This window comes from Dicentrarchus labrax, unplaced genomic scaffold, assembly GCF_905237075.1.
Source record: "Dicentrarchus labrax unplaced genomic scaffold, dlabrax2021, whole genome shotgun sequence".
Lineage (NCBI taxonomy): Eukaryota > Metazoa > Chordata > Actinopteri > Moronidae > Dicentrarchus > Dicentrarchus labrax.
Genome location: NW_026136701.1, coordinates 6,171,392 through 6,184,386, shown reverse-complemented (window position 1 = coordinate 6,184,386; position 12,995 = coordinate 6,171,392). Strand labels below are relative to the sequence as shown.

The window sequence follows — 12,995 nt, the reverse complement described above, 5'->3', positions numbered from 1 at the left end:
TTAGTCTGATGGTCCGGAAACTGTCCCCGATGTCACAATTTTTTGTTTCTGACAGTCAAGCGTAGACCTAGAAACATGTCATCACAGTGTGGGGCAGCTACAGTGGGCTGCCCCAGGCCGATGACCCTGTTGAGAACTTAAGTGATGCTGTCATTCAATTTCAAATAACAAAGTTTAAGAGGAACATGGGTATTCAAATGGGTAATCCGTGTTTGCACAATTTGACAGGTTGCATCACTCAACATTTTGCTATTTGACTGCTGATAAATGACAGCGTAAAAGGCCCTGTGATTAACTGACTGCTCCTCTCCAAATACCCTAAAAGACACACATTTTCTCATACTGAAATATTGTTGTTAAACTTTATTCCTGGTTTCTGATGATCCTGTTACTACTGTATATTTAGCACAAACAGTACCTCCATGTGGGAAGGGTGGAGGTTTGATCTCCGGTTTGAGACCCACAGTCTGTCAAACAGTCGCTGACAAAATACAGAGTCCCTAACTCATCTCTCTGCTAAGCTGATCTTGAAAAGACTGCCAGCTCAGTGCCTGAAGTGTGAATGTAAAGAGAAACGCTGATCTGTGTTGTGCAGGCTCAGACTCAAAGTGACATAAGGTAGGATCAGTGTGATTTACCCAAAAATGTGTCACTCTACAAAGGCCTGCAGGTGTAATGTGAGGGGAATAAATGCTCTTCTATTTGTAGTTAGGGAGGTTTTATGCATAACCGTCAAAAAGTACTGTTGAGTTTCTCTTAAGCTGTCCTCCTGAATTCAGACTGCTCTGATGGAGCTGCACACTGACAACACAGACTGTAGTTGTACCTGTCCTGTGTGAAAATCTATCAGTATGTCAGGTCATCATTATTAATGCTTAAAGGAGCAGTGTGTAGGATTCAGTGGCATCTAGAGGTGAAGTTGCAGATTGCAACTAATTGAATACCACTCACCTTCTAGGTGAGACCCTATCTACAGCCAGTGTTTGTCCATTCAGGGCTACTTTAGAAACATGATGGATCAATGTGGCGGACTTCATGGAAGAGGACTCACTCCTCCTGTAGATAAAAACAGCTCATTCTAAGGTAACAAAAACACACACATTCTTATTTTCAGGTGATTATACACTAATGAAAACATACCTATGGATATTATATTCCAGTTCTGCCAGTAAATCTTTAAATCAGAGATCCTGTATTAAGCACCAGACAGTAACACTGTAATATTTAATACTGCAAACTCAAAGCACTGTCAGAATGCACCAAGATGAGCGTCTGTGTATCACAACCTCATTATTTTGTAAAATTGCCATAAAACCTTAATTGGTGTTTGCAACAGCTGTGTTTACCCTTCTATTTCATGTCAAAATGGCTGCTGTGAAAAAGGTCTATCAGATTAATAAAATACTGGTTCTGCTCCAACAGCAACAGTGATTCAGTTTTATCCCAGATGCACCTTTCCCCTCCTGTACAGCCTCTCATCCTCCCTCCTCTCACAGTCCAAAGAGAGCAGCTTTGTAGACAGGCTGCACAGAGTTTGCACACACACACACACACACACACACACACACACACACACACACACACACACACACCATTGGAGGATGTACATACAATTTCACACAGGCGTCTACGCTCACAGGACCAACTTGACAGACAGCAGTGTGAACCTTTCAAGCTGACGTCTCCTGACAGCTGCTGCCATGTCTGTACGAGACACTGTCTACTGGAGTGTAACAAGAACTACAAACGTCCTCTCAGCCTATAGCAACACACACACTTGAGGTCCCTTCTTTTTCTTTCCTTTGATGATGATCTTTGAACTTGAGTTAAAAAAATCTAATGTGGTTTGGACTGTATGAAAAGAAAAAAAAGAGGTAGACATTTGAAGACTTGTACTTCCCTGTATAATTTGCATCTCTAGCACACTTCATTAGGTCCTTTTCGGGGCTTTTAAAAAAGGTACACAGGAACTCTTCGTACAATTGCAACAAGAAGGCCCACAGTAGAGCGCAGAGCTCTGCAAAGGCCTGATAATCTTGCCTACAAAATTTGATTTGTTAATATCATGCAACTGCTGACTGTGCGTGCTATTTCCTGTCCGACAGAATCTTATTTAGTGACACCTCCTATAGAGCGATGGCATTTTACTGACAGCTCACTGCCCCCCTGCCTCTCCCCTCTGCTGTCTCTCTGTGCACTTCTGCAAGTCTCCCTCAATGTAAGGTTGAATGGCTTTTTTAAGCAAAAAATTATATCTTTACACATACGGTTGAGGCTGCATACCCAACTGCCAGGTGAAATGTGTCGAGAATAGTCAAAAATAAATGGTTATGAGAATAAAAAAAATGGTTGCTGGCAGTTTTGTTTGGAAGGGTTTAAAAGAAAAATAATGTGATTTTATACTGAGGCAAGAGTGTGATATTTATATACCTTAGGCATTCCCACAAATGCACCCCCACACCTGATTTCCACAGTTAATTACCCTGTTATCATTTAACACCTCTATGACGTCTCACAGTAAATCTCTGGGAATACTACTGAACGATAACAAACACACACAAACGCAACATTTTGTACTGAACTGCGGTTTTTAGCAATGATCATCAATACTTGAGCTAGGAATGTCCACAAACACCCCATGAGTATCCCAAAATAAAATTAAAATGACTGATATTCAGACATAGAACTAATTCCGCCTTTTAATTATAGATCTGTTTACTGTAGTTCATGTTTAGTGATAATAACATCATTACTGTGATACTAATTAGTAAACTACTACAAATTAGCTTTGTTTTAAGTTTATTACTATTGATATCTTTGATACTTCTACAAGTCTGCAATTGCTGTCCTGTGGAGTCATACAGTAGCTCTAGCAGAAGCTGAAAAAACATCAACAACAACTTTGATGTGTTGCTGGGAGTTTTATCTGCTGCCATATTTGAGTTGCTAACTAAACACAATGAAGTAAGAACCAGATGATGTGTAGGTTAGTTTCAACCTAAACGTACAGTATGTAATTTTCTGCCACAAGAAGGGCTCTCACATCAAAACATAAACAAAATACGTCATGAAGTAGCATGGCATCATGGGAACTGTTGTCTTCATTGTTGAACAATCACCATTGCTGATGAAAATCTGTCTGACGTGACTCTGAAATCGTTCACGGACAATATTAAAGTTTTATTCACGTTGTGTTAAGTTGTGTTCGCCAACTTCCTTTCCTCATTCTCTGAAGTATTGGAAGCATCTTGTGTTTACCTGGAAGTTATAGTAACTAGAGGTAAGCAAGGAACAAGATATAAAATAGTAATTTAAAAGATTTATCTGATTTTGAATATTGATGGGAACATCTGGGATAATGTATGTACGTAACTTAACAAAATAGATAACATACAGTAGGTCTAGCTATTTTAGATATTTTAATAAGGAAACATATTATAGCTTTAAATCTCATCCCTATTTCCACCCAGGTACCAGCTTTTTTGTGTGGGGGTTGGGAGAAGTGAGCATGAGAGAATGATCACACCTGATCCAAATTTTTGAAAAAGTGTGTGTATCCTTAAACAAACTGTGTTGTGTAATGTGCTACCTTGTGACACTGATTTATCCTATTTCAAACAAAGACATTAATGAGCTGTGGTCACGAGGCAGAACATGGATATGAAAATATTGCTTTTTAAAATTGTGTTTATTTTTGCAGGGACAGCGCACAGTGACAAATAACTGAACCAGAGTTAGCATCTGTTGAAAATATTGCTGTTAGCATTAGGAACCACCAAACTGATTTGTGATATCGAACTCGAATTGAGCTGGACAGTGTGGAAAGGAGAATGTTGAGGTCGATCTTAGCTTCATAAGAACCTGCATCTTCTGCTTGACAGAGGAAAAGACACAGGTGATACGAGGTGAAAATGTGGCGACAGTATTAAGTACATCTGCTGAAATATTGACATTTGTTTGTTATACCCCCTGCACACTATAAAACTGACCTTTAATGCAGTTAGGGACTCATTTGCATTCACAGAAGCAGCTCCAAATGAAGCTCCAGCAATCTGATCTCAATGCACTCTCAAAGGACCCCAGTTTGATGTATGTACTTCTCTTGTAGCAGAGTCATGAGAGCCTCTTGACAATAAACATCAAACACAAAAAGTACGGTCTCAAACATGTCAGACTGACTACCACGCGAGTCAGTGCACAGACCAAAAAAGTGAAAGTTAACTCTGTCCAGTATTTCACAGCTTTCTATGGCACGTCTGATATACTTGTCAAGAGAGATCAACTGAGCAGAGGTTTAGAGAATAACCCTTAACTACAAGACATAATGGGATAGTTTAAAGACAGATTCTGTGTCACTGACCGGAGCACTCTTTTAAACCAGATGTATAAAAACAACTTTATCCAACAGTGTAAATTGGACTGGACACAGGTTTTATTCAACCGCCTCCTTCTCATGAATGCTGCCCATTAAGCATCTCGTCAAGGCTAAAGCACTCAGGGATTCATGTAGTTCCTTGCCTTCCATTAAATTTCGCTCAATCTTCTATTACATACAAATCACCAGCATGCAAATATAGGCAATCAGAGAGTGTGAAACTCTTTAAATCACTCTTTTACACAAGCCACCCCCGGGACTGTTGTGTCTGATAAACCAATTAGCTTAAAATAACACCCAGACCAAAGTGATCTTTCCTGAGAAACAAGCAAAAAAACATGTTGTCATTTTGCAGACTTTCCCTAGCCAATAATCCAGCCTCCGTTATTCAAAGTGGCACACGTAATCTCCCTCACTCCACCTACGCAGAGTTTAGTAAACATGTCTGTCTGCAGTGACTGAATCCACTTGGCTATTATGGGACAAAAAGCCCACCGGATCCCCCCAAAAACAGGCCGCTCAAAGCTCTCTTTATGAGTGGGCTGTGAGGTGAGAGTAATAGGCCTAAAGACAGTGTAGACCGTGGCTTCTCAACCTGCAACCATTGGGGCCACATACCAAAGGATCCCATTGGGCAGGGACTGAATAAATCCCCCTCCACGGCTGATTAATTGAAACCAATGGATGGGGTGTCAGGAGGAGGAGAGAGGAAAAGGAGGAGGAGGAGGAGGTGGTGGAGAGAAAGTAGAGTCCTGTCAAATGAAGGGTGGGATAGATGGCCGCCCAGAAGCTAGGGGTCACTTACAGGTTACATCACACCATACATTGAGACAGTTGCTCAGCAAGTCAGGCATCTACAGTTCACACTTGACACTGATATACTAGTTTTTAACTATGTGCTCCTGTGTGCGTATAAAGACTACTGCGCCTTCCTTCAGAGGTTTGGTTCTGCAAATCCTTTTAAATTATGCAACCACAAGGTGAAACTAGGCACATGAACAGTGATATAAAGGATGTAAATTAAGTTAAGCAGTAGGCTCTGAAAAACAACAATGGTAGAATGTTTTCAGGAGAAACTAACAAAGCTTGTCTGCAATTACCCACAGTAATGTGATGTGTCTGTGGCGCTCCACAGCGACAAATTAAGTAATCTCGTTTGGTGTTGTTACATTTACATATGTTTACACTGTGCAAAACTGAAAGTTCTTGGGAGAGATATTCCAGGGATGATTTGGGTGTTCTCTAGTGGATGTAGCTTTTAATGCTCAAGGTATAAAGTACAGCTGTTTGTCTATGTGTGCATGTCGGTAAAGGACAAGTGCAGTATGGGCCTTAGGTAATCTGATCACTAGAGGAAATCTAAATGCAGGTGTGATTCTATATAAAACAAAGGAGGATGGAATCTAATTGCTTAAGCTACATGGTTATGGATGCATTTGATTTGTAGTGTATTGTGAGGGTAAATGCATGCCTGGGTACATTGAAGGACCCCCAAGTAATTTAGTAGCATGACAATTCTCCCAAGCACTAAAGCGTTAGTATGCTTCAAACAAAGTGCTTGTTGGATCATCAAACAGCATGCAACAGCAACGTTGGAATTGGTTGGGCTATGTCTGACAATTTTTGCAACTTTGAAAAACTTACAATCCAACAAGTTTTCCCACTTTTTTAAAAAACTTAAAAGAGGCTACTTCCATCACAACACAATGAATGTGAGGAGAGACTGTCTGAAAGTCATTTTTAGGGCTGCCCCTTAATATTCAGCTTAACCGTTAGTCGATGAGAACAGTGTTAGTTGATCCACTTTTCATTAGTTGGATAGCCACAAAAAAAACCCCCAAACTCCATTCGGGAGCTACGCCTCGTCAGTGGGACGAAAGTATCCGAGGATTGTTGCAACACAGACCTTTTCTCTTCCAACACAGAGAGTCACTTGCCGGTGCGTTGTTGCATATGCTAACTGCACTAGCTAGTTTAGTAGTTGTATTATCTGTCTGTACCCTGACTGGGAGCTCAAAGGACAGGGGGAGTTTAAACTCTACTAGCGTAGGAACCGGGGAAATACTGCCAAGCCAGAATGAGTGAGCAACCGAGGCCAGCTGATTTACAGCCGGCTCTGATCAGAAAACACAGCAGGTTCCGGCAGGGACAGGAGAGACATGAAACTGAGGAGTGAGAGAGAGGAGTTTGTAAGTTAATTTGTGAATAACTATTAACGTTACTCATCATCCATTGTATCGAAGTCCATAAGTATTTGTTTTAGTGAAGTTGGAAATGATTTATTCCGTGTTTTGGACAATGAGACGTGATGTAATACTGTGTTGAACTATATGTCTCCTTGCTGGTTTTTCTGACACACTGAGAATCATTACCACTTTCCCATTCGCATTTAACAGGCGGCTGTTAAATATACATTTAAATTGTTAAATAAGCATCATAAACATGCAATGACTAGTCGACTTTTGGCTTTATCTAACGACTAGTCGACTAGGAAAATCTGTCGTTGGGGGCAGCTCTAGTCACTTTCTCTCCATGACATCAGGCTTTTCGCCCCACCTTCAAGTGTGGTCTTTTAAATATATCCTGACCACACTTTGTAGAATCTACTTAATTTGAGGAATACTGAACCCTTTGGCACTTTGGTGCTATCCCAGCCCTCTTCTGCAGCTGGGGCCCTTTACACACCTTTCATTAAAATGCATTCTTGGTGATTATAAGTGGACAGCTCTACCAACAGATGCACCCTAAGTTGCACTGACCACACTGAGATTCAATTACCCAAGATCTGAGACTTCACAAATGCAGTCCATCTTTTCTTTCTCAGTCGGTGTGCATTATCATGTTCGCCAATTCTCTTACTTGGTAGTTTTATCCAGTATGCAAAAAAATGTCTCAGTTCCCTTGTCTAGCTGCCTGGCTGCGGTCCCATTCAATTATTCTGTTTAACATCATTGCAAGTAAAATCTGATCACAAATAGTCACTCAAGTGGCATTTCAAAATCAATTCTGATACCAGATCTGAACTGCAATTTATTTCAACTTGATCTGAAGTAAAGTTCTACTGAAGACATAAGATAAGCGTAAATTAAGAAAGACAGTTCAAAAGGTCAGCCTGTTCACATGTCAATAAGCTGAAGGGCTGCTGCTGCAGGTGGACAGTTAGGAGGTCAGTTTGTAATTCAAAAGCAATGCAAAGCAATATTTTTTTGATTCTATGGGAATCTTTGTAATTTTGCAAGGAATCTTTACATTATCTATGTTTGTTATATTTTACCTACAGCGTTAACAAGAAAAGTGCACTGATGCGACAGATGTTAAGAAAACCTTTTTGGAAGCTACCAGTGAACCATGGTTTCATTCAACAACTGGTATGTACATATCATTAGGTACTACAATCACCACACTACCTTCACCTGTAAAAACCTCAACTTTGTCATCCAGCCCCTTACCTTGGAATAATTGTCCATGATGAAGAAGTTGATGCAAGAGCAGCATCAGCCCCTCAAATAGTCCCAACAGCCTGACCAACTGACCAACTTGTCTATCTCCGTGATACTTATAGCACAAAACTTAACAGGCTGCAATCCACAAATGCCTGCCCTGGGGGGAGGTGGAGGAGGTGGACATCTTTGTAAAAAGGAAAGGAAGGGGGTGGGGCTAGAAAGGGTTGAGGATGGCTGGGTGGGATTAGGGCAAAGGGGAGTGGACGGGCACTTAATGTCAGAAATCAACAGGGATTGAAACTTTACCTCCACCGACTAACACGTAGGTGTGTAACTGTGTGAGTTTCTACACATGCATATGGGTGCTGACATTTGTATGTGTCTGCTTATGTGTGATAGATTATCCTACTTACTCGTGTACGTATGTAATACAGAGTTTTATTTTGGGAAAGATAATCACAGATTCCACAATTGTCACTGGATTTTCAGTCCTGTCTATGTATGTCAGCTGTATGCAAGATCCATGTAAATACAGTCAATCTATTATGCTAACCACTTCATTTCTACACAGAGGACCAATCTGTTGTGACAGTCTTTTTTACTGTCCATTGTCGGTGAGCGCAGGATGACAGCACCCTGTCAAAGCATCGTGACGATAATCTCCCAATCCAATTCAAAAATAGGCTGTTCTCTAATAAAACAATGGGATTACATGAGCGTGAGTGAACGAGAGAGACTGGAAGAGACAGACTGAAAAAGAGACGGAGACTCTTTGAAGAGAAAGACACAGTGACAGGAAAGAGATAGAGACAGAGGGACGAGGGGCAGTAGTGGCTGATGTACACGGACAGGAAAACGGGTCTAGCTGGAGCCGCTGCAGCCGTGCCCCCTCCCCCGCATGTTCGCTCGCTTGCTTAACAAGTTCATTTGTGCGTAGGCCTTCATCAGGGTATGGCTGTCAAGTGATGCGCGAGACTGGCCTGCGGAACTGTTGGCCTTCGCAAGCTGTTCACCTGCATCCCTCTCACCCCCACACACCCTCCCACTCACCCCCACCCACACACAAACATGTAGAGACACACACAATCTTCCAGCATGCGCTAGAGCATACACATAACTCTGGCATCCAACAAGGCTAGTTAGTGTGAGCAAATGGTGTGTGAATACTGAGTTCAGGCTGCTATGTTACCACGATATCAGCTGTGGAGCTCAAATTGGAATTGTTTTATGGCTTGTTTTGTTGATTGTAGAGCTAATATGAAGGATGGATTAGATGATAAACATAAAATTTGCCAGCAACTGCTTTGATAATCAACTCGAACAAAAAGCTTTTTTCTGGTTCCAGCTAAATCATGAGAACTTTCTGCATTTACTTGTCTTCAGTAATAGTAAACAGAATATATTTGGGTTTTGGATCGTTGGCCAGACAAAAATAGCCATGTGGAGAAGTCACAATGGCAAAATGTAGGAATCTGCGATGGGCAATTTTCTGGATTTTGATTCCTTCCTTCTTGTGCACAGCACATTCAGTCTGTGGATGTTTGAAGAAGACATGCTCCAGAGTGAAGCTGAGATTTTATGGTAAAAGTTTTACAACAAAACAGTTTGTTATGCTGTAAAATATGTTTAAGTACATGAAAAAAACATATCCACAAGTATATCCACACATCTTGCATTAAACCCAAGCGTGCCATAGTGAGCGTGTGAAGAGTAGACTAATTGTATGAAGGCGATAAGTTATAAGTTCAGAGTACAAATGATTCAATCATGCACATTGGCTAGATAAGAAAATCACAAGTAGATTGATCAATAATGGAAACAATCATTAGTTTCAGTCATAGTTTATTTTTGAGTTTAGTTATAGTATCATTGTTCTGTCTGGGGCCAGCAGCAGTTACTTAATGAAGCAATGCAGGATTGAATCAAACTGTTTTCTACTGCTGCTGCCATGAATGAGTTATTGACATTGAATGTATCTGCTTTACTATTCTTTCTCTCTCTTTCCCAAATACACACATCCGTCTCCATCATCCATCTTTCTCCATCTCTCTTGTTTGTCCTTGTTTTTCCTCATTGTTTTTGCCCTCTTCACTTGAGGCAGCATTAACAAGCATCATCTCTGTGGAGTTGCCCTCAATCCTCGCACTGCAAGTGTGCCGCTTCAACAAGAGTGTACAAACACACACAAACACGCACACCACACGCATGCAGCCTGGACGAGCATTATCACCCCCCCACCCACCCCACCCACCCCGTCTCTGCTAACATGGTGAGAATGCTGCCTCAACGAGCCTCATCATCAGCTCTTTTCTCTCCTGGTTTTTTCCCTTTCTACAAATCCATGACAAAGCTGATGAATAAGCCTCATCAGCCTTTTCTCCTCACCTCGTTTCACAGTTTTTCTTAAACTTGCCCTTCTTCTGAAAAGTCGCCCCACTGTTAATGTAAATGCATAGGTCAGAGCAGTACATCACATTAAATAACTGGAGAATATGGACTGTTGTAATAATGTTATTATTTAAAAACGATTTAGGTTCTGCTCTGTACATCACACATAGTACATTTAGTGTACAGTGTTTAAAACTCCTGCAGATGTGCAGCTTATTAAACCCAGTTTCATAATTATTAGTTATAACTATATCTCTCTATAATAAATAATAATAAATAATGAAATGCAGAAACCAATTCCTGGTAACTTATGCTAATTATTTCCCTGTACAATAAAATAATCTAAAAGTGCGCATGTGTGAATTTAAAATAGACATTGTGAGATGATAAAATCAGTGAGGTAAGATGACAATTTCATAATGGCTGAGGGAATATGCAACCTCGATGTTAATTTGTTTTTTTTATGTTTTGTAGCCAGTGATCCAGCAACAAAGAAACTAGCACATGAACCTGCAGTACTTTGGTCTACTGTATAAGAAAGCTGCCACGGGTAAAGTTGTCACTGACAGGTCTTTCAGGAAAGAACAATTTAAGAGGGAATCAGTATGCTTACATGCACACTAGTATTGTGGTATTTCTGTGATCTTTGATATCCTGGTTTCCAAAACCTGAAGAAGCTGCGATACTGTGCGTACTGTACATGCATTTTGGTGATTCGATCACAAGTAGACCTCTTTAAGTACAGGTGTGTGAATGCACCCAAGACGCATTGAGATCTGATTGTTCAGACAACATTCGGAAGTGGTCTGGAGGTGGCATATGGCCACATTTCTTGAAAGACCACCTAGTCAACTGAAGACTTCCATTTGGTTAACCATAATGCAACGTAATATGGTGCTCTCTTACCTGCCAAGATAAGCAGCAGATGTTTGTGAACACTGAACTGTCGGTTTCAACTGATTTACCATTGAACTAATGACCGCAATGTTTCCAGACTCCCTTAAATTGAGTTGCTGAGTCAGGAGAAATTTAATTAACTTTTAACGGCTTAATCATTCCTTTAGTGCCTTCTTGTATATTTGGTATTATATGCCATACACTAAGTTGTTTCTTTCCTTGTAGAAAACATTGTGTCAGTTTGTGGTGACATCGATGGTAGCTAACATTTAGCAGCAGTTTGAACACTTTTTTTGAACGTTTCAGAGTTCATCAATAATATTTGTGAAAGAAGACATTTCATTAATTATAAACATGTCTAATTTACAAATACAGTAAACAGTAACCAATATAGGCTACTTTTTGTCGCCCATAGTGAAAGTCCCCAGACTCCCTTAAAAACTACAATTTTGTGGAATGCTGTTTATAACATTTTTTATTATTATTTTGGTGTACATTCGGCAAATGTTATACACTAACTCATTTATTTCTTTGTGTAAAAACATTGTGTCTGTTTGACGCATGTCAGCTACTACTACTATTTGGTCTTCTCAAATGGAAATGATGTATGTGTTTTTTCACAAATAGAGTGGGGAACTGAGATGCAATCATAAGTGGTCACTCATGTAGAGCCTGGATACTAACGCCAGGTGTGAACTGATGTTCTTGTTCCGTCCTCTTGAGATTGGATAACCCAGGACACATGTTAATGCCAGGTGTAAACAGGGCCACTAGTTGTTCTATGTGCACACTCCTCAAGGCAAGTCAGTAAATTTGGGAGGACACATTTTATTGTTTGCCCTGCTGTTCATTAATGGCAATAAGCAACCAGAAACTAAAGTTGGCTCATCGGTGCAGAAATTAAAAACACGCTGGAACTGACACAGATGATCAGAAATCAGAAATCTGGATAATAGAATCATCTATGCAAGGAGATGGATAACCAGGTTACAATGTTCAATATAAACATCACATCCCAAGATATGATCAGAGCCAACTTTCAGCCAAAACCACCAGAATAAGACCAAAATTGTCAATGAGACTGGCCACTGACAAGTTCAGCTAAACTGTAGCACCTATATCTCAGATGCAGTGGCAGAGATATGCCTTGCAATATGGACACATACATTGGACTGACTGCACATCCAGTTCCATAGAACCAAATAAATACAACAAATACTGAATAAATGAATACATTATAGTAAGCACCTGTAATGCAGGATTTACTGAGTAACTGTTACTCAGCTGCAGGGTAACAGCAAAGGCAATACAACAGCATGTACGCAATATAGATGAATGTCTTCAAAAGATGAACAAATACTATCTAAAATGCGGGCAGAGTCAGTGATTATGAAAAAGGTGCAATTTCCCACAGAATTTGAGAATAACACAGTATGAATATTTAAATTGGACTAATGAACATGTGCATTTTAACAGGGAAGCGTAGGTCAATAAGTCAGCCAACATTCACTGTCACATTCCAAAAAAACTGCCGACAATGGGGAATGCTTTTAAAAGAAAAATTCTAATTCAAACAAAGAAGCGGTTAAGTGCACAAAGTGCAACATTTATAGATTCATAAATATTTATAACCTCGGGAAATGTATATATTATATTTCATAAACTATTTTTAGTATTTCAAGGGAGAGAATGACATTGAAGACGGGAAATCTAGGTCTGACTTTGGCCATAGTTTTGCCTGTTGTATGTATATGTTAATTCTCCTTCATTTTTAATTTTAGTCAGGAAGACCCAGCAGCAGTGCAGTGTTTTTCCAACTGACTGCGGCACAACAAGAATAACCTGCACAGTCAGTCCATTTCAGTTTATAAAAGCTTGAGTTCATATCAGTA

The 12,995-nt window shown here is 40.1% G+C and overlaps 1 protein-coding gene across 4 annotated transcripts in view; it reads right to left on the bottom strand.

Moving 5' to 3' along the window:
- Window positions 1–12,995, bottom strand: part of slc6a9 (solute carrier family 6 member 9) — a 73,201-nt gene that overhangs the window by 24,547 nt on the left and 35,659 nt on the right. Inside the window, exon 1 of one of the 4 annotated variants that reach the window (XM_051396674.1) lies at window positions 7,825–7,919. The exons of the other annotated variants lie outside the window; for them this stretch is intronic. Coding sequence (XP_051252634.1) covers window positions 7,825–7,842 — 18 coding nt within the window. The 5' untranslated portion in view covers window positions 7,843–7,919. Of the gene's footprint in view, window positions 1–7,824; window positions 7,920–12,995 lie in introns of those variants that run through there. 4 annotated transcript variants of the gene reach the window in all.